This window comes from Schistocerca piceifrons, chromosome X (assembly GCF_021461385.2).
Source record: "Schistocerca piceifrons isolate TAMUIC-IGC-003096 chromosome X, iqSchPice1.1, whole genome shotgun sequence".
Classification (NCBI taxonomy): domain Eukaryota; kingdom Metazoa; phylum Arthropoda; class Insecta; order Orthoptera; family Acrididae; genus Schistocerca; species Schistocerca piceifrons.
Genome location: NC_060149.1, coordinates 503,758,728 through 503,781,924, shown reverse-complemented (window position 1 = coordinate 503,781,924; position 23,197 = coordinate 503,758,728). Strand labels below are relative to the sequence as shown.

Below are 23,197 nucleotides of genomic sequence, written 5' to 3'. Positions count from 1 at the left end.
CTGTTACGCCCTGGTCAGACAGGTAGTGCTGAATTTCCTCGTCAGACAATCCGTTGAGGGAGCGTGTATAAACGACTCCACGTGAGGAATTTAAAAGTGCGGTGCGGTTCCACCCGGACAGGGAAGGTGTGGAGCAGTGAAGTATGCAGCAATTTGTGTGTCTGGAAGGCACTGACTGTTTCTAGCAACAAGGTGCCATTCCGTAATCTGGAACAAGACTTTACAGGACCTGCAATTGCGTTGACACCTTTCTGAATAATTAAAGGGTTGACCGTGGAGAAGTCGTGACCTTCGTCAGACCGAGAAACAACAAGGAACTGTGGCAACGATGGAAGAACTGTCTGTGGCTGAGACTCAGTAAACTTACGCTAGTGAGCAGACATAGGGGAAGACGAGGAAACCATTGCGGAAGAATCCCCATGATTACCAGCGTCTCCGATGGCGGGCTCCTCCCTTGTGAGGGGCCCTCTCTGAGGGCACTCCCGCCTTAGGTGATTGTTCACACCTCAGGTCACACCTCCCGACAAACGGACGGAGGGACCAATCGGTACTTTCGGAAGGTATCAGCTCGGGTAATCACTCCTCCCTGGGCCTGGCCGTTACCAGGGGGTACGTACGTGTCCTACCTGTCTACCCGGGGTGGGGAATTACGCGTTACCCCGTCACCGGCTACGCACGAAAATGCGTGGGTCGGCCTTCAGACACACACAGGGAGGAAGAAAGAGAAAGAGAAAAACAAAGAAAGGGAAAGGAAAGAAAGGGAAAGGAAAGAAAGGGAAAGGAAAGAAAGGGAAAGGAAAGAAAGGGAAAGGAAAGAAAGGGAAAGGAAAGAAAGGGAAAGGAAAGAAAGGGAAAGGAAAGAAAGGGAAAGGAAAGAAAGGGAAAGGAAAGAAAGGGAAAGGAAAGAAAGGGAAAGGAAAGAAAGGGAAAGGGAAAGGAAAGAAAGGGAAAGGAAAGAAAGGGAAAGGAAAGAAAGGGAAAGGAAAGAAAGGGAAAGGAAAGAAAGGGAAAGGAAAGAAAGGGAAAGGAAAGAAAGGGAAAGGAAAGAAAGGGAAAGGAAAGAAAGGGAAAGGAAAGAAAGGGAAAGGAAAGAAAGGGAAAGGAAAGAAAGGGAAAGGAAAGAAAGGGAAAGGAAAGAAAGGGAAAGGAAAGAAAGGGAAAGGAAAGAAAGGGAAAGGAAAGAAAGGGAAAGGAAAGAAAGGGAAAGGAAAGAAAGGGAAAGGAAAGAAAGGGAAAGGAAAGAAAGGGAAAGGAAAGAAAGGGAAAGGAAAGAAAGGGAAAGGAAAGAAAGGGAAAGGAAAGAAAGGGAAAGGAAAGAAAGGGAAAGGAAAGAAAGGGAAAGGAAAGAAAGGGAAAGGAAAGAAAGGGAAAGGAAAGAAAGGGAAAGGAAAGAAAGGGAAAGGAAAGAAAGGGAAAGGAAAGAAAGGGAAAGGAAAGAAAGGGAAAGGAAAGAAAGGGAAAGGAAAGAAAGGGAAAGGAAAGAAAGGGAAAGGAAAGAAAGGGAAAGGAAAGAAAGGGAAAGGAAAGAAAGGGAAAGGAAAGAAAGGGAAAGGAAAGAAGAGAGGTCTCAAACGCCACAGCGGAGAAAAGGGTAAAGAGAAGATGTAAGGAAAAGAGAAGGACAGAAGGATGAAGACATACAAGCAGAGAAGGCGAAGAATGCGTTACATTTACGAGCGTCCGTCTCCGGACGTAGGCACAAACCATACTCCCAGAGGGGGAGAAAGGGAAGGAAAGAGCCAGAGGTGAGAGGGGGGGGGGGGGCGAAGATGGGGAATAGGGAAGGATGCAGAAAAGGAAGGTATGCAGCCTGGAAAGGAAGGAGGGCCACATTACCTCGGGGTCCCGTGTTCGCTACGCACGTATCCACAAAAGAGTTGTGGACCCCCTTGGGGGAGTTACATTATTTGTAGCACATCGCGGACAGTGAATCTGATGATGCAAAGCATCTTTCTGCAGCGTTGTAGAAATGGTGTGAACTGAATATGGATTAGCCCTTACGATTCCTGTATCAGGTGGTATAAGATATTATTCCTCCTTCACTAGTTTCTGTGATCCATAAAAATTGTCTCCGAAAAGGTACATATGGTGAACCAGAAAAATTATCTCCGGAACGGTACATATGACCTCTAGGATGGTGAAACCATTCCGCAAATGCAAGATGCACAACATCGAAACATATTTTAGTGCCAGTCTCCGCGAGAGAACGTGCAAAATAATTTATCACCACTCATGTTATCTTCCAGTTATAAACAGCTCTGGTGAAACTGATGGAAGCAGTCAGATCTTCAGTTCACTGGGCCAATGGAACACAAACATCCACAGAAGCAGATTGTGACTTGTTGACACGGAGCCTTAAATTCACATTCTTCCTCGTATCTTTTGTGCATTGGTCGAAACAAAGTATCAGTAAAAGATTGCGATTGCATTTGCTCACTACACGAAGAAGGAAGTCCCATTCTGTTCACTTGACGCATCAAACCTGACACACATGGAACCCTTGTGAAGTATGGGAGCTATGGGAGCTATGGCAGCTATCGGTGTTTAGATCTAAACCACATTTTGGCAAGAATAAATTTGGTACAATGTCTCGGCGACTATTTTTAGGAACTGGGGCATGGAGCCTGTTTTGTTAGCGACATTGCTCGACGGCTGGAGTTCTCGTGTGGTATTCAACAGGCCAATAGGTTTGCAGCTCTTTCTCGGAAACAAGATAGAAGCGTATCCTACTAGGTCGGCATTTGTTAACAGTAAGTACGTACCAGACGGTTATAATTGAAGTACAACTACTCACAGAGCTCCAGTGTGGGCTATAAATATCATATGGTAGGGAAACTTAGTGGATATTCTAATGAGTTAATGCGGACCCGATTTACGCCGGAAAAAATTAGTTCCAGTTTTGGCCCCCAGGTGCAAATCTGCCGCTGTGAATGCAAGAAAGGGGTATTGAAATGTTTCCATGTGTAATGGATTAGGAACGGCACGTGTACAGAAACGTCAAACAAGTGAGAAAGGCATAACATTGATTTTGTTATTAACCGATCCGTACACTATTTGTCAATGTGAGCATCGGAGATGACTGCGATATGCTGTACACTGCCAGACTTGCAAACGGGTGGCGAAAACCGGAGACATTTTTTCCAGCGTAAATCGGTCCCACATTGAAACATTAGCATTTCTACTAAATTCCGCTCCCATACAATAAATACAGCCCACACTAGACCTCTGATTAGCCGCAATTAAATGATAAGCATCCGGCACCACAATTGTGCGAAAGAGAAAAATCGGTGGCCCATTCGGTGTACTCTTATGTTGCTCTGCCTATCACTGAATTCATGCCACACGGGAAATAATGTTCGCCAATTGCACCAACGACTCGCACTATCAGAAATGCGATGACGGCTGCTGAGCTTGTTTCTCAACTATTTCACTGAAATATCTCATATCTGAAGTAAGACCGATTGTACTCTTGTATGAATACTGTGACAGATCGAGCGATCTGGTGCACTGTGTAAGGCACTAGATTGCAATCCGGCGAAACTGAGTTCAAAGCCTTCGTTTACACAAGCCATGTCAGTCATTCAGACAACCGACTATTTCCTTCGAGAATGACACACACCGCTCTTCTTCCGCATTTTCGACCTGTCCATTGTTATGAATTTGTTGTCTACGGGACTGTTAACGCTAATTTTCCTTCGTTTGTATTTGAACGTTTAATGCTCTACGAATGCTATTAGAATCACAAAAATTTACCTTTACGTGGTGTCATGTTTCGTTTGATACCTGTTTGTTTTATGTTAAGTCGTATATGCTTGCCATAGGCCATTTATTTTTTACAAAAGTTGCAGTTTCTCCGATACCCAAAGAACCGAAGCTTGTCACCTACGTTATATGCGTTTGAACTTGAGATGGCACCCCCGCGCACTGCCATCTCCTTCTGCTTCTACGATATGGATCTCTCAAAATTTACTCACATTTGCTAGTGAACTTTAATGTTGCTGAGGTTTTAATTATCGGAAGTACACTACCTTAAATTTTTATGTAGTTGGGGCATCGTAAAATGTTTCCGTCATATTTTATCTTTTTATGGTCTGCCTAGGTATTTTTTTCCTCTGATAACATTTCTTAGGAAATAACCAGGTCCACTGCTCTGAGAACTGCAGTTTCCGCATTTGATCTCTCAACACACAGACCAGTCACCGAACGGAATTTTCCAAGATGCATCGCCACTAATGGAAACTTAACTCTTTACATTAAAATTCTCGTTTTGCATAATCGAAAGAACACTTAGGGCTGCGTGTATCGTATTAAGTTCATCACTAACTATGCCGCTGAAATATTCATTCTGAAGGAGGAGATTAGCATGTTTGACAGCTAGTACGTCGGTTATGCCAGAGTGCCGCTTCGCAGTATAAGGAAAACTGAGACCGTGGAGAAACTGCTGGGATCTTAACTTCATTGTAGTACGGGTAAATTATTTTTTGAAGATGAAAGTGTTGATAGAAAACAGTACTGTAACTTTTTCATTGCGTTCATCACTGCACGTCGATCCATCAGGAAGCTCATAAGTGAAAGAGGCCTATATTTATATTTCAGAAAATTTAAGAAAGTGACTAAAGATCTGAAAAATCTGAGTGTGGCTGCAGATATTCGAAATCGGAGCCTAATAAGAGAAACTTTAAAGGCGAGTTTATCTGATTTTAAAGTGCAGAGAAATTTCACTATCGGTAAAAACAATCAATGAACTCAAATTCTTGAAAGAAAGATGAAGACAAGTTTTAATAAACATTTCGGAAAATTATTAGGTCAGTTATCAAGTTACTGAAATTTGAAGCTTACATTGTTCTGCTCAACTGAGTCAAGTATTTTTTGTCAGAGAGTATTTATGCCCAAGTTTGTTGTGAAACGTCCGTGACTGACGTCAACTCAGTTAGCGAGGATGTAGGCGGAAAGAGTTCTAGCAGTCGGTGATAATGACTGACTGGCTATGGTTAAAATTTTGGGGGTTACCACGAAACGCCTTCACTCCTCTCTGGGCAATGCGCATAGGCTGTCAACTGTAATGACATTTGGAACTGAAAATTGTGGAGTAATTCAGCATTAGGTTGTCCTAATCACTGTCAACTAGGACCTGATGAAAGCGAACTGCTTACATCTGGACGATTATTCTGAACGTGAGACACTTACCGCTCCTGTTATCCATCAGGTCCCTGTAGAAGTTCACGAGGTCTGCCACCACTTGCAGCGTCATGGTGCCTGTTATCTGTAACAGAATACAGTATTCTGTCAAAGTTTTGCTTTCAGATCATTGCACAAGCAATGCCACAAGTTTCTTTGGAAAAAAAAAATACTGAAAGCTAGTGTAGCTGAACAAAATATGAGCTATGCTTATCTAGTTAGACTTAACACTTTAGCAGAATATTTAACATCTGTGATCAATGTGCTTTGTAATTGTTAGAGGATAAAATACCGACGTTTGGGAAAGTCTGCAGCGAAATCCGCATTTCTTGGCAGACTGCTAAAACTCTTGCAGCCGGAATGTTAATAGGGGAGTTCATCCGCAAACGTCTAACGTTGATATGGTTATGTTTGCTTCTCGACTGTAACACGTATTCCCTCAAGACGATGTGAGTGACTCCGTGGGCTCAGGAACCATCACTGTTCACTGAAGTGGGAGTCCTGTGCCTTCGAGTCTCACCTGAAGAATGTGTGTGGGTTTTATACGTATCATCACTACGTGTGTATCAAACATTAGTACGCTGATTAATTTGCAATGCGTTATACTTTGAAACAATTTTAGTTTGCTTCCCTTCAGTTGACTTATTGGCTATATAGGCTACAAGCCAGCTTAAAAAGAGTGAAGTCCGTAAATCAGCAAGAGTCAGAATCATTCTATTTACTCAACTTTAAATTTTTAATTGTTCCTTTGTATCTGACAACGTTTTACCTGGAATGAGTACGGTGTCGCCACGATTATACACCCTAAGAAAGATTCGACTGAGAGTTGCGGAATACAGACTAGAATGCAGACCAGTGTCGTCCCAGTGCATGGGCAGGAGTCTTTTAGCCTCTTTGCAGACTGTTTACACTTCTCACACTGCTGTTCGCGACTCATTGCGAACTGCCCGAGTCATGGACAGCTTTGTTTGAAGAGCGCTGCTGCTATAAGCTTGTATGGCTGGAAGCGGTGGCGTGTTCGTGGAATCTTGGCACTTTTGTGACGCAGGAATAAGGAAATTAACTCCACGGTGAAACAAGTTCTGAAGTTTCGTTGGTTAAAATGAGGAAAAAATATCTACACGTGTTCCAGTACATGTTTCCCCCCCACAACTGTGTTTTATTTCTATTTAAGATCTCATGGAAACATTTCTAGGTTATCCTAGCATAGTTTTAGGTATATAGCTGCAGCTTGCGGTTATGTGAAAGTAATTTTAACGAACGCCAGGCTATCAATTCTCAGAACAGATACTAAGCTCGAGTTCCCAGTAAAAGAAACGGGCTATTTTGTGTAAGCGCTGTCTTATCTACGCCCATGGTAACCAGATCTACTTCATTTAGGGCACGACCTACTTCTACAGCTTACATTTGCAGGGCAACCTGCTGTATAGGAAGCGTATAAATATGGTGAGCTCTGAAATTACGGGGAAGTAATTCAGACTTGTTCCTCTCGATTTTTCCAAAAATAATGTACTTTGTTTTAAGCTAATGGGACATTAATATAGTATGAAAGAAACACCCGTTACACAACCTGCCTAGTTACACACACTAGTTTTGTCAGTTAGAAGTTCAGAGCAATTGGAGGTTTAGATAAAGTGCTGCACCATTTAATATCCAAATTCAGATGTGAACCTGCTGCCGTCTCAGATGATTTGGTCGTGGACAAAGGTTGTGTGAGTAACAGTCACGAAATGGTTTTGTTATCCTATCAGGTGTTTGAGGACGTGCATTCTAATTCAACATATGGAGCATCCATAACTGTTCCGTTACTGCTGCTGCGTCAATACTCCCAGCTGTCATCCAGCAGAATGCTGTGGTTGTAGCAGTATTAGTAGTATCGTTTATTTACTAGTGCATATCTTTTTAAAGGATTACGCATGTAATGGTGGTATAGTTTACCAAAAGAGTAGAGATATTTACCTACTTGCAGGTCTCGTTTGAGAAGGATGGGGCAGGTTGTGATTTGTAGCTTCACAGTAGAAACATGAAGTAATGACGGGAACTATAGAAACTAATTACGTTCACGCCGGATCCAAAAATTGTGATCCTGGTTGTGGAACGGCTCGCGTATTCACGCTGCCCTTCATCTGCGTCGCTGCTTTTCCTGTTTCTAGCGGCGAGAAGGCGATCGTATTACAACACTCTGAACAGCTGCTTTAATATCTCGACCTTTTACTTTGAAAGTGACTAATATCCACTTTTTAAAAAACGACATATCCAGTAAATTTTACACGAGATTAATCACAAATTATGTGATCTCATTTGTTCAGAAACTTCTTTCGTTGAAGGGTTACACAAAATCGAATTCACAGCTGTTCGTTGCGTCTGGCTGATAGGTACTAGACCATACGTTAGTGCTTTACTAGTAGCACAATTTTTAGAATCGAGAAGTTCATTCGTTATCAGCATATTTAACTTTTCTAAAATATGTACGAAAATGATTTAGCGAAATTGCCAATATTTTAATGATGATAAATTTGGGCACGTTCAGAATACGAAACAGGACTTGGTATCATTTACGGACTTCAGTACTGCTAACAATGCCATCAGTCTGAAGTGGCTGCCGAAAATTTCAAAAGCCATCCGCTTTCCTTTCTGGGTAGTTCTGTCTTTCTCCGTAGTGTACGGTCAGTTTGAGTGCTGGATACTGGTCATCCTATACGACTGTCACTTAATGCGAGAGACAATCGCCCTGAAATAGTTCAGTCGTACGGTGCCAGATGAATGGTTATTTTCCGGAGACATATTTATCAGAATTGCGTGTTTATTGTGAATTTTAGCGTTTAGTAAAAACTTTGTAGCTTAAGCAGCCGCCATTCAAAATAAGCTGACAGATTAGCCTCTGAAAATCTTATATGTGAGTTCCGTAATTCTTAATATGTTAGACTTTTTATATTTTAAAATGTTCAGCTCATTTGCTTCATAAATGTATTATAAAGAAAAACCATCAGCATACCTTCCGGTAAGGAATATTGTGGTCTTAGACTAGAATTTTAGATAGCAAAAAATTAATTCATGCTTTAAAATTAACACTAATTTCCTTTCTTTCTTTGATTCTTGCTTCCTTCAAAAATACGGAAATAGCGTAGGAATAACCAAAATTTCATTTCTGGATTTTTGAGAAAAATTGTAAGTAACCCTTTGTGGGAACTATACTTTAGTATTACCTCTATTTTACCATGATTTGTGAGTGTTGCTCTGATGAAGTGGAAACTGTTTCAACTAGTCGGGTTCAGCAAACCAGGAAAAGGTTAGGAAAATGTTTTATAATTCAATAGCAAATTTTTTGAATATGTAACTTAACTGATATTTGTGTCTGTAAAAGCTGCACGATTTCAAATTGAGGGTTAAGCTCCGTCACAGTCGGTAAGTCATATGTGTATATTAACAAAGCTCCAGTCTGCGTAGAAAACTGGGTTCAACAATGCGTGGCGAACAGGTTTACTGTGGCGTTTTGTTGAGCCTTTGAAGCAGTTAAAGTCTTTCAATACAATAGAAAAATCGTGGCTCTACTAGCCCATCTTTAACGCTTTCAGCCACTTTACGAGCCCTTGTTTTTCTCCTCTTATGGTGTTGTTGTTGTTGTTGTTGTGGTCTTCAGTCCTGAGACTGGTTTGATGCAGCTCTCCATGCTACCCTATCCTGTGCAAGCTTCTTCATCTCCCAGTACTTACTGCAACCCACATCCTTCTGAATCTGCTTAGTGTATTCATCTCTTGGTCTCCCTCTACGATTTTTACCCTCCACGCTGCCCTCCAATGCTAAATTTGTTTCCCTCGATGCCTCAGAACATGTCCTAACCAGTCCCTTCTTGTTGCCAGGTTGTGCCACATACTCCTCTTCTCCCCAATTCTATTCAATACTTCATCATTAGTTATGTGATCTACCCATCTAACTTCAGCATTATTCTGTAGCACCACATTTCGAAAGCTTCTATTCTCTTCTTGTCCAAACTATTTATCGTCCATGTTTCACTTCCATACATGGCTACACTCCATACAAATACTTTCTGAAACGACTTCCTGACACTTAAATCTATAATCGATGTAAACAAATTTCTCTTCTTCAGAAACGCTTTCCTTGCCATTGCCAGTCTGTATTTTATATCTTCTCTACTTCGACCATCATCAGTTACTTTGCTCCCCAAATAGCAAAACTCTTTTACTACTTTAAGTGTCATTTCCTAATTAATTCCCTCAGCATCACCGGACTTAATTTGACTACATTTCGTTATCCTCGTTTTGCTTTTGTTGATGTTCATCTTATATCCTCCTTTCACGACACTGTCCATTCCGTTCAACTGCTCTTCCAAGTCCTTTGCTGTCTCTGACAGAATTACAATGTCATCGGCGAACCTCAAAGTTTTTATTTCTTCTTCCAAATTTTTCTTTTGTTTCCTTTACTGCTTGCTCAATATACACATTGAATAACATCGGGGAGAGGCTACAACCCTGTCTCACTCCCTTCCCAACCACTGCTTCCCTTGCATGCCCCTCGATTCGTGTAACTGCCATCTGGTTTCTGTACAAATTGTAAATAGCCTTTCGCTCCCTGTATTTTACCCCTGCCATCTCTAGAATTTGAAAGAGAGTATTCCAGTCAACATTGTCAAAAGCTTTCTCTAAGCCTACAAATGCTAGAAACGTAGATTTGCTTTCCTTAATCTATTTTCTAAAGTAAGTCGTAGGGTCAGTATTGCCTCACGTGTTCCAACATTTCTGCGGAATCCAAACTGATCTTCCCCGAGGTCAGCTTCTACTAGTTTTTCCATTCGTCTGTAAAGAATTCGCGATAGTATTTTGCAGCTGTGACTTATTAAACTGATAGTTCGGTAATTTTCACATCTGTCAACATCTGCTTTCTTTGGGATTGGAATTATTATATTCTTCTTGAAGTCTGAGGGTATTTCGCCTATGTCATACATCTTGCTCACCAGATGGTAGAATTGTCAGGACTGGCTCTCCCAAGGCCGTCAGTAGTTCTAATGGAATGTTGTCTACTCCCGGGGCCTTGTTTCGACTCAGGTCTTTCAGTGCTCTCCCAAACTCTTCACGCAGTATCGTATCTCCCATTTCATCTTCATCTGCATCTACATCCTCATCCTCATTTTCTAGTCTACCTGCCCGGTTAAGGGATCTGACATTCCACGCTCCGATCCGTAGAACGCCAGATTTCTTTTTCTGATAACGACGTCCTCCTGAGTAGTCCCCGCCCGGAGATGCGAATGGGGGACTATTTTACCTCCGGAATATTTTACCCAAGAGGATGCCATCATTTATCCATACAGTAAAGCTGCATGCCCTCGGGAAAAATTACGGCCGTAGTTTCCCCTTGCTTTCAGCCGTTCGCAGTACCAGCACAGCAAGGCCGTTTTGGTTAATGTTGCAAGGCTAGGTCAGTCAATTATCCAGACTGTTGCCCCTGCAACTACTGAAAAGGCTGCTGCCCCTCTTCAGGAACCACACGTGTGTCTGGCCTCTCAACAGATACCCCTCCGTTGTGGTTGCACCTACGGTACGGCCATCTGTATCGCTGAGGCACGCAAGCCTCCCCACCAACGGCAAGGTCCATGGTTCACGGGGAGGATGGTGACGTGCATTATCTAATTCACGCACAATAATCTTAGGCGTAAATCTGAATCGCTCATTCTAATGCTGGACGACCACGGGTAGAGTTCTGCACCGATAAGAGAAATGCCATCCGCGACCCGAAGTCTTATTCATAATCACAGACATTAAAATTTTTGCAAAAAACTTCAAGCCATCCCGTAGGCCAGAACTCTAACAAGTCTTACGGCTGCTGCTGTCCGACCTCGTAATTTACACCCACTAAAGCTACAACTTGGTCGTAATTACTGAAATAAATTTCGTGAAAAAATTTTGTAACATTTTCAACTCCGGGAAGTCAATGAAATTGTGTTACAAGCTGCCATTACGTCTTGGATGCTGTTAAATGCTAGTCATTATACACACACACACACATCAAAACAACTTTTGCATCACCTTGATTCCGAGAGTTCCGGAACCTGTACAGGAAACTGGAAGCGAGATCAACATAATCATTTCCGCCCTTTTATTGCTCATGAAAATCGCACAGTGGATGTTGTACCACCATACAGCGAGACCATCAGAGGTGGTTGTCCAGATTGCTGTACACACTGGTACTTCTGTTACTCAGTGGCACGTCCTGTTGCATTCATGTATGCCTATATTCAACGTGAGATACTATCCAAAAGTTAATGAAGGCATCGTTGGTGCAGACTGTCCCACTTCTCAATGGCGATTCGGCGCAGATCCCTCTGCGTAGTTGGTGGGTCACGTCGTCCATAAACAGCCCTTTTCATTCTATCCGAGGCATGTCCGATGGGGTTCACGTTTAGAGAACATGCTGGCCATTCTAGTCGAGCGATATCGTTATCCTGAAGGAAGTCATTCACATGATGTGCACAATGGGGGCTCGAGTTGTCGTCCATGAAAACAGAAGTCTCGCCAATATGCTGCCGATATGGTTGCACTATCGGTGGGAGGATGGCATTGACGTATCGTACAGATAATGCCATCCCAAAACAGCAGGGAACCTCCACCTTGCTCCACTCGTTGGACAGTGTGTCTAAGGCCTGATCGGGTTGCCTCCGAACACGTCTCCGATGATCGTCTGGTTGAAGGCATATGGGACACTCATCGGTGAAGAGAACGTAATGCCAATGCTGAGTGGTCCATTCAGCATGTTGTTGGGCCCATTGTATCGCGCTGCTTGGTGTCGTGGTGGCAAAGATGGACCTCGTCATGGACGTCGGGAGTGAAGATGCGCATCATGCAGCCTATTCTGCACAGTTTGAGTCGTAACACGACGTCCTGTGGCTGCACGAAAAGCATTATTCAACAAGGAGGCGTTGTTGTCAGGGTTCCTTCGAGCCATAATCCGTAGGTAGCGGTCATCCACTGCAGTAGTATCCCTTGGGCGGCCTGAGCGAGGCATGTCATCTACAGTTCCTTTTTCTCTGTATCTCCTCCATGTCCGAACAACATCGCTTTGGTTCACTTCGAGACGCCTGGACACTTCCCTTGTTGAGAGCCCTTCCTGGCACTAAGTAACAATGCGGACGCGATGGAACCGCGGTACAGACCGTCTAGGCATGACGGAACTATAGACAACACGAGCCGTGTACCTCCTTCCTGGTGGAATGACTGGAAGTGATCGGCTCTCGGACCCCTCTCTGTCTAATAGGCGCTGCTCATGCATGGTTGTTTACATCATTGGGCGGGTTTAGTGACATCTCTGAAGAGTTAAAGGGACTGTGTCTGTGATACAATATCCAGAGTCAACGTCTATCTTCAGGAGTTGTAGGAACCGGGGTGATGCAAAACTTTTAATGTGTGTAGTTGGTTTAAGAAGTTTAATTCAGCACAACGTCAAATTATTTTAACTTGCTAATTTTCTGCAATTAATAAACGATGATCTATACTTTTAAATATATTTGAGAGAATCGTTATACAGATTCACTGATTTTATTCAAACATTTATGAGCATGTAACTCAAGTAGATGAAAATCGTAATACTGACACTGACCTTTAACCACAAAGTGTCATTTATCATTGAAATCCGCAGATACACCGTCATCGGCGTTGGCTTTTGTCCAGTAAGTAATCACTGCGGATGTCCATCGTGCCTTTCCTCTACGGACCATAGACATTACTGCGCTGAGGTGTCTCGCGCGCCTCGACGATACAGAAAACCGCAGCATGAGTGTAACAAAATCTGTGGGGTTATCTGGCGAAGCGAGATTAACATATGGTTCTTAAAGAAGGGCTGCAGATTTTTCAGTAGCTGTAGGGGCTACATCTACATCAGCGTCTTCATTCATACCGATCAAGCAATCGTATGGTGCGTGGCGGAGGGTAATTTGTGCCTACTGCTGATTTCCTTTACTGTTACACCGTCCGACAGACCGAGGAGAAAACAGCTGTCTGTCTCCGTAAGAGAGCTAAATTCTCTTATCTTACTTGTGTAGTCCTTAAGCGAAGTGTACGTTGACAGCATTAGGATCGTTCTGTAGTCAGCTTCAAATGACACACTAAATTTTCTCAATAGAGTTCCTCGAAATTGACGTCGCCTCCCGTCCACATACTCCCATTTGAGTACCCTAAGCATCGACGTAATACTTGCGAGTTGATGGAAATTACCGTTAACAAATCTAGCAGCCAGCCTTCGAATTGCTTCGATATCATCCTTTAAGCCATTGGTTCCCAATCAGTAGTCCAAACACCGCGAGCGGTCCGCAAGAGTCGAAATATGATTCGCGAAAGACTTAAAATTTCGAAAGGTTATTCGTTTGAAGTTAATAATCCCTTTTACGCGGGCGGTGTAGCGCTGCGCGGTCGGTGAGTGCCAACGTGCGTGGGTGGCCGGGGTACGGAAAGTGATGGACGTCACAGCATGGGACGAGCCGGTCAATAATGAGCATTCTTCTGCCTTGCTCAGCGATCTCAGTGACTGCATTTGTCTGTTTAGTGGTTCTATGGTATCAGTAGTTTAACTGACTGTTGGTCCTTAACATGCTTATCAATTTATGGCGTACAAAAAAAAGTTCGAATTTTTCTATGTTAAATATCCCTTAATCAAAACTATTTTTTACAAAAGGGGAAATAGACGTGAGTATATCTATGTATGTTTGTGTTACAGGAAGTTCACAGCAGATAGGTGCATTTCGTTGAATACCTAATTGGAATATAACATTACATAATAATAATATCCAATTAAAATAAATGTAGATGTATTTATTCATTATTATTTTATTGATTTTATTATGAAAATACATTATGTTTACGTTTTTGCTTGTTATGTTTCTATTGGACTGCATTTCTGTTTTATTTTCAGATAAAAGTCCAAGAGAAAATCCGACATGAATTACATTAAATTCGGATTTACTTTGATGTAAAGTAACGGGGAATAAAACTTCAGTATGGTATATGCCTAACAATTATCGTGAACGATTCTTTGAAGCCATCGAAATTAAAACGCCGCTTAGAAACGGTCCGTCCTAATTCCTCTGACCGACTACCAAAATTCTGCGAAGGAAAATTAGTGTGGTTCGAAAAAAATAAAATAAAATTCAGGCTTAGAGGTATGAGATTTGCATCCTCGGAGAAATGATCTATAGTCTAATTTGAGGTATCGAAATTGATAGCGCAATCAAAACAGTTTCTCACAACGGATGACACACACTTTAAACCTTGTTTAATGAAAGTTATTTTAGTTAAAATATCGCCATATTTAACTCTGCAGTGTGATGAATCGACAGACATTTCTAGTCTTTTGTTGCTGGTGTTCAATTTTTTAGTAGACTAAAGCATAAAGAGTGATTAATTTCGCGGCAACTGCAAGTTATCGGCGTCATGAAAATAAGAACTGAATATTTCAAAAACCAGAGCAGTATGTCGGAAAATGCTTATCGGTTTCTGTACAGATGGTAGGCGCTCCAGCTATGTTAGGATCATGCTCAGGTCTAGTGACGTTAATAGAACAGAAGAATGCTTCGACATTAACAACGAGTTGTATCATACATAGCCAGACAACTTCCAAGACTCTTCCTTAATGTCTTAGTAGTACAATGCAATTGATCATAAATGTCATACATATCAAAAGCAGTACCTTAAATAGGCTGTCGAAAGGTAACATGCTATTAAGATAATACGATTTCAGAGGAGAGATTGAGTTGTTTATACGTGGAAAAAAATTTAAGTCTTACTATGGCAGCATTCTGAGCTGACATCTCATACGTTTAGCTTTCTTGTGGATATTTTTACACACTAAGTTAAATTTGCAGTTGGAAGATTCCAGAACCATATTTAGAAGCTATTTCAGATATATTTATCTTTGAAGATAAACTTCTTGCCGGCCACGGTGGCCTATCGGTTCTAGGCGCTGCAGTCCGTAACCGCGCGACTGCTACGGTCGTAGGTTCGAATCCTGCCTCGGGCATGGATGTGTGTGTGTTGTCCTTAGGTTAGTTAGGTTTAAGTAGTTTTAAGTTCTAGGGGACTGATGACCTCAGATGTTAAGTCCCATAGTGCTCAGAACCATTTGAACCATTTTTTTGATGAACTTCTTGAATGTATTTGCCAACTTCAATTATGGATAGGCAAAATAGGTGAAAAGAATTCTTGTGTGTTCATGACATTAAACGCACTTCACGATGAAAAATATGAAACTATTAAAACCGAAAACATTAAGAGCGATCTGCAAATACTTAATGATGAATTCAATCATTACTTCCGAGAATATAGCAAAACACATGCTAAAGTTAACCAAAAACAGATTCACAACCCTTCTGGCACTTATTTGAGAGATTGCAAAAGAAATTCAGGAAGATCTCACTTGACTCCAGAATTGTAGGAACTGTATCAGATTCTCTTATGCAGTTTTCGTGCAAAAAAGCAATTTCACACAATAAAATTCGAGAAATTTCCTCGCACTCTTATGCCTTACTACACAGCTTATTTAAGCGAACAAGGGTTTTTCTGCTTTTATGGTAATTAAAACCATGTCCAGCAATCGACTGAAAGAAGGGGAAGACGTGGGTATAGCTTTGAGCTAATTAGTCCCAGGTTTACCGAACTGCTACAGAGGATGCAAGCTCAAAAATCATTTGTGCAAACCGAATTTAATTTTTGTTTAAAATTTTGAGTTCTATTATAACAGTAGAAGTAATGCCGTTTTCTTTTGAGTTTAACGTATATGTTAGAAGTTTAGATTAATGTTTACCTTAGACTGATTATTTTTCTTCAGCTTTGTGGTCCCCGCTACCAACAAAGTAGTCTGAGTGGTCCATGGACTAAGAAAGGTTAGGAACCACTGCCTTAATCCGACCTGGTGGGGATCCCAAACACTCTAGCAGTACTCACGAACGGGTCGTGGTAACGTTTTATATGCGGTGTCCTTTACAAGTGAACCATACTTCCCTAAAACTCTGCCAATAAACCGAAAGAGACTATAGCCTTCCCCAACAATCCTTGTGTGATCGTTCCATTTCAAATCACTTTCCAACTTTAAGCCTAGACATTTAACCAACGTTAATGTGTCAAGCAGCACACTAGTGATGCTGTATTACAATATTACGGGACTGTTTTTCCTACTCATCTACATTCGCTTGCAGTTATCTACGTTTAGATCAAGTTTCCACTCATCACACCACACACAGATCTCGTATCTTCCTACAGTCACTTAAAGACGACACCTTCCTGTCCACAACAGCATCCTTAACAAACTACCGCACATTGCTGTTCACCCTGTCCTCCCCATTATACACTCCTGGAAATTGAAATAAGAACACCGTGAATTCATTGTCCCAGGAAGGGGAAACTTTATTAACACATTCCTGGGGACAGATACATCACATGATCACACTGACAGAACCACAGGCACATAGACACAGGCAACAGAGCATGCACAATGTCGGCACTAGTACAGTGTATATCCACCTTTCGCAGCAATGCAGGCTGCTATTCTCCCATGGAGACGATCGTAGAGATGCTGGATGTAGTCCTGTGGAACAGCTTGCCATGCCATTTCCACCTGGCGCCTCAGTTGGACCAGCGTTCGTGCTGGACGTGCAGACCGCGTGAGACGACGCTTCATCCAGTCCCAAACGTGCTCCATGGGGGACAGATCCGGAGATCTTGCTGGCCAGGGTAGTTGACTTACACCTTCTAGAGCACGTTGGGTGGCACGGGATACATGCGGACGTACATTGTCCTGTTGGAACAGCAAGTTTCCTTGCCGGTCTAGGAATGGTAGAACGATGGGTTCGATGACGGTTTGGATGTACCGTGCACTATTCAGTGTCCCCTCGACGATCACCAGTGGTGTACGGCCAATGTAGGAGATCGCTCCCCACACCATGATGCCGGGTGTTGGCCCTGTGTGCCTCGGTCGTATGCAGTCCTGATTGTGGCGCTCACCTGCACGGCGCCAAACACGCATACGACCATCATTGGCACCAAGGCAGAAGCGACTCTCATCGCTGAAGACGACACGTCTCCATTCGTCCCTCCATTCACGCCTGTCGCGACACCACTGGAGGCGGGCTGCACGATGTTGGGGCGTGAGCGGAAGACGGCCTAACGGTGTGCGGGACCGTAGCCCAGCTTCATGGAGACGGTTGCGAATGGTCCTCGCCGATACCCCAGGAGCAACAGTGTCCCTAATTTGCTGGGAAGTGGCGGTGCGGTCCCCTACGGCACTGCGTAGGATCCTACGGTCTTGGCGTGCATGCGTGCGTCGCTGCGGTCCGGTCCCAGGTCGACGGGCACGTGCACCTTCCGCCGACCACTGGCGACAACATCGATGTACTGTGGAGACCTCACGCCCCACGTGTTGAGCAATTCGGCGGTACGTCCACCCGGCCTCCCGCATGCCCACTATACGCCCTCGCTCAAAGTCCGTCAACTGCACATACGGTTCACGTCCACGCTGTCGCGGCATGCTACCAGTGTTAAAGACTGCGATGGAGCTCCGTATGCCACGGAAAACTGGCTGACACTGACGGCGGCGGTGCACAAATGCTGCGCAGCTAGCGCCATTCGACGGCCAACACCGCGGTTCCTGGTGTGTCCGCTGTGCCGTGCGTGTGATCATTGCTTGTACAGCCCTCTCGCAGTGTCCGGAGCAAGTATGGTGAGTCTGACACATCGGTGTCAATGTGTTCTTTTTTCCATTTCCAGGAGTGTATAACGGTGCTATCCCGATTCCCTGGGACATTCATTCATGAGGATACCTTTACATCTGATCAGCACTAGCTATTGAGGCAAACATACTGGTTCTGTTACTTAAGTCTTGAGCCACTCACATTTATGGGAACTTGTCCCGTATGCTCATACCTTCGTGAACAGTCCGCAGCGTGGCACCGTGTCCAACGCCTTTCGGAAATCTGGGAATTTGAAATTCGCCTGTTGCCCTTCATCCATGGATCTCAGTATCTCATGTGAGAAAAGGGCAATCTGAGTTTCGCACGAGCGATGCTTTCTAAAACCGTGATGATTTGTGGACGTAACCTTTTTCCGTCTCAAGGATGATTGCTTGATCCGGCGTTTAACATTTGCCAACAATACCATGGCAAGAGGATGTTGAAGCCTTTATACACTGAGGTGATTAAAGTATGGGATACCTCCTCGTATCTTGTCGGACTTCTTTTTGCCCAGCGTACTACAAAAACTCTGTGACGTGGACTGAACAACTCGTTCGAAGTCCCCTGCAGAAATAATGAGCCTCGCTGTCTTTTCGATGGGTTTCATGTCCGGCGAACTGGGTGGCCAAACCATTCTCTCGAACTGTCCACAACGTTCTTCCAAACCAATCGCGAAGAATTGTGGCTAGGTGACACGGAGCATCGGTTTTGGGGAAAATGAAGTCCATGGATGGCTGCAAATGGTCTTCAGTTAGCCGAACGTAACCATTTCCAGTAACTGATCAATTCAGTTTGACCAGAGGACCCAATCCATTGCAGGTAAACGCAGTCCAAACCATCAGCTTGCACAGTACCTTGTTGAGAACTTGGGTCCATGGCTTCGTGGGCTGTGCGCCACACTAACTCTATAATCGGCTGTTATCAACAGAAATCGTGACTCATCTGACCAGGCAATGGTTTTCCAGTCGTCGAGGATCCAGCCGATATAGTCACGACCCAGTAGAGACACTGCAGGCGACGTCGTGCTGTTAGCAAAGGCACTCGCGTCAGTCGTCTGCTGCCAGTTCATTAATGCCAAATTTCCCCGCATTGTCAGAACGGATATGTTCGTCATACAAATTGATTTCTGTGGTTATTTCACGCAGTGTTGCTTGTCTGGTAGCACTGACAACTCTACGCAAACGCCGCTGCTCTCTGTCGTTAAATGAAGGCCGTCGGCCACTGCGTTGACTGGTGAGAGGTAATGCCCGAAATTTGATATTTTCGGCACTATTGATACTGTGGATCTCTGAATATTGAACTCCCTAACGATTTCCGAAATGGAATGTCACATGCATCTAGCTCCAGCTACCATACCGCGTTCAAAGTCTTAGTTCCCTTTGTGCTGTCATAATCACATTGGAAACTTTTTCACAAATTCCAGCTCCGCCAATGCACTGGCGTTTTATACCTTGTGTACATGTTGCTACCGTTACCTGTCTATGCGCATATCACTATCCCGTGATTCGTCACCTCAGTGTATTTCCAGAGGACATTCAGCTATACTGTATTGGCGTAATGATGCGTTTAGAGACCTGCGTCAAACCAAACGTCAGACAGAAGACAACTAGTTTGCGGATTCTGGCATCGGCGTAACCTGCACGTGCTGGCGGCAGGTGATGGCGCGGTCGGCGACCTCGCCGGCATTATTACATGCGTAGACGCGCGCCGCCGCTTTCCTGCTTCCTGCTTCCCGCAGCCTCGCTGCCTTGAGACTACTCGCCAATGTCGCCGCTACGACGACCGCTGCCTACGCAAAGGTCGCAGCATCACGTTCTCTCACGTGCAGCTCCTTCGGGCTGCAATGACAAAATTTCTCGAGCAGTACTTCCGCTGCCTCTGGCAGAATTCGAGCTCGAGGAGCTCATCGTTACAACGTATAATCCATTTCGATTTTTGTTTTTATTAAACTTTTATCTGCATGCAGTATATTGTCAAGATGTTGACGCGTATATGTTTCATCTGTAACTCAGGGTGCAATATATAGCGAGAAATGACAGGTAAACGTGGAGGAAAGTTGGATAAATTTTACGTTTTTGAGATTTCTTTTCTTATAGCCTAAATAGTATGTTACAAAATTATTTAAACACTGCCATCCTGAACATCAGGTTATTTTTCTTCGTATCTAATTAATAGAAATGAGAAAAATTAACCCACTAAATTTTCTGAACATCTGCAAGTGGTACAAATAAGGAAACTGGTTTTGTAATTTGCACCAGAATGTCCATAAATTGTACCATTATTACAAACTATGTCGCAGAACTTTAAGATAACCCTAGTCTGAGGTTTCCAAATTTTTGCAGATACTGCAACTTAACTGTCGCTCTTGGCCCTCTCAAGTGTAAAATAATCTAACATAACTGGAACTGAAGTACTAGATAGAACGAAGTGTGGCCCAGTAGACTCACGGTAGTTCACAAAACCTTAGGTCTGGGATTCAATCAGCAGTTGGCTTTAGGATTTTTTCTGTCATAACTTCTTTCATTTCTGCAATGATCTTTACTATGAAACATGCTAAAGTGCACTGTGATTACGTGTGTACTATAAACTATAGCTCCCTCAGGACTGGCTGGTAAAGCGCTTCGAAGATCGGAGGAAGATGAGGGTGTATATATATATACCACCTAAGTATGACCACATCCAGTCCATTACTGCGGTGTTTAAACGATTTTCTTGTCGAGAATAGAGTTTCTTTACTTTCAAGTATATTGGAGGATATGAAGGTTGGAGACTGTGTCGAAATGGATGTCAGACCACCTATCTGCAAGGTGTTGCTCACTACGGCACCAACGACGCCTGTCGCATGGGTTCTGAGGCTATCCTCATTTCGTACAGATGGCTGCAGGAGATTGTTAAGACTGCTCGCCTCGCGAGCAAGCAAAGCTCGCAATTTGCAGCATTGTTCCCAGAGTTGATCTTAATCCTTTGGTTTGGAGCCGAGTGCAGCGTCTCAACCAAAGGCTTCGTCGACTGACTGTCTTGGCTGCAGATTGCTAGACCTGCGTTATCGTGTGGGGATTTGTAGAGCTCGCCTTGATAGGTCAGAGTGCACTACACAAGGGAAGCAGCTATTCGGATAGAGTACTTGCGGAGTGCACATGAGGGTTTTTTAGGTGCTCTAATGAACACTTGCCAGTCGATATGCAGCAAGGGAAGCCAAAAGACTGTCGGAAAGACAGATTAGAGACCATAGGAGTTGACAAAAGTATTGTCTCTAGTGAGATCAAAGCTGATTCACAGTGAAGTTATCTGGTCGCGTATAACAGGTGTAACTGAAACCAAGTTAATTACTGGATGTTTTTACTTGCCATCTGTTTCTGCTATGACAGGCCTAGAGTCATTCAAAGATAGTCTAGGGTCAATAGCACGCAAATATCCAGATCATGGAATACTAGTTAGAAGCAACTTTAACTTGCCACATATAGGCTGGGAGATCTATGGATTCATTGCAGGGAGTACAGACAGTCATGCGAAATTCTTTTGGACGAGTTTTCTGAGAACTGTCTTTAACAGCTACCCTGGCAGCCCACACGCAATGCAAGTATCTTAGATCTTTTGGCTACAGATAGGCCGGACCTTTTCGACAATGTCAATATAGAAATGGGGATTAGCGATCATGGTGTTATCGCAACTATGATTACCAACGTTAATAAATCAGTCAAGAAGGCTCGGAGAGTGTTTATGCTAAACAGAGCAATAAGCAGTTATTAGTATCTCGCCTCGTGATGACTGGGTGTTGTATGATGTCCTTAGGTTAGTTAGGTTTAAGTAGTTCTAAGTTCTGGGGGACTGATGACCATAGATGTTAAGTCCCATAGTGCTCAGACATTTGAACCATTTTATTAGTATCTCTGACAGTGAATTAGCATCAGTTCCAATAATATGGATGTAGTGGAATTATGGGCGAAGTTTAAGTAGATTATACATGTGTTCTGGAGAGTTGTGCGCCTGGTAAGTGGATAAACGATGGAAAAGCCCCACCGTGGTTTTATAACTAAATTCGTCGGAGGCTAAGGAAGCAGAGGCTGTTGCATGCACGGTTGAAAAGGGAACGCATAAATAATGAGTGAAGGTTAGTAGACATTCGGGCGTCTGCTAAAAGATCTATGCGCGAAGAATAGAACTACCACCAACATCACGCCTTAGAAAAAGATCTGACAGATAAACCTAGGAAATTCTGGTCTTATGTAATATCGGTAAGCGGGTCTAAGGCTACCATCCAATCCCCTGTTGATCAGTTTGGTGTGGTAGTAGAAGGTACCAAAACGAAAGTCGAAGTTTTAAATTTCACGTCAATAAATCATTCATACTGGAGAATCATGCAAACGTTCCGTCATTTGACCATCGGACAGACTGCCATGTAGACGAAATAGTGGTAAGCATCCCTGACACAGATAAACAACTGGCGGATTCGAGAATAAATAGGTCATCAGGTCCAGATGGAATGCAGTTCGGTTTCACAAAGAATACTCTACGTCACTAGCCCCTTATCTAGGTTGCATTTATCGTGAATCTCTCACCCAGCACAAAGTCCCAAACGACTGAAAAAAAAGCGCAGATGACTCCAGTGTATAAGAGTAAAAGAACGGATCCGCAAAATTACAGATTAATATCCTTAACTTCTGTTTACTGCAGAATCCTTTAACATATTCCGAGTTCGAATATAATAAATTTTCTTCAGAGAGAGCAGCTTATGTCCACGAATCAGCCTAGTTTCAGAAAGCATCGCTCGAGCGAAACTCACCTTGCCCTTTTCTTACATGATATACTGCGAACTATGGGTCAAGGGCAACAGGTAGATTCCGTATTACTAGATTTCCGGAAAGTATTTGACACGGTGCCCCATTGCAGGCTGTTAACGAAGGTACGAGCATATGGAATAAGTTCACAGGTATATGAGTCGCTCGAAGAACGCAGTATGTTGTCCTAGACGGCAAATATTCATTAGAGGAAAGGGCATCGTCAGGAGTGTCCCAGGGAAGTGTGATAGAAGCGCTGATTTGGTGGACAGGGTTGGCAGCAATCTGCGGTTGCTTGCTGATGATGGCGGCGTGGTATACAGGGATACGTCGAAGATAAGTGACTGTTGAAAACACAAGACAGACAGACAAAATTTTCAGCTCGTGTGATGAATGGCAGCTAGCTGTAAATGCTGAAAATTATAAGTTAATGCGAATGGGTAGGAATATAAAACCTGCATTGTTCTGACACAGTATTACTAGTGACCTGCCTGACACAGTGAAGTCGCTTAAATAT

The 23,197-nt window shown here is 43.3% G+C and overlaps 1 protein-coding gene across 1 annotated transcript in view; it reads right to left on the bottom strand.

The window, feature by feature from the left end:
- LOC124721323 (elongation of very long chain fatty acids protein-like) overlaps nucleotides 1-23,197 on the bottom strand; it is a 225,713-nt gene that overhangs the window by 136,442 nt on the left and 66,074 nt on the right. Inside the window, exon 2 of the mRNA XM_047246235.1 lies at nucleotides 5,188-5,263. Within this exon, the coding sequence (XP_047102191.1) occupies nucleotides 5,188-5,251 (64 nt within the window). The 5' untranslated portion in view covers nucleotides 5,252-5,263. The remainder of the gene's footprint in view (nucleotides 1-5,187; nucleotides 5,264-23,197) is intronic.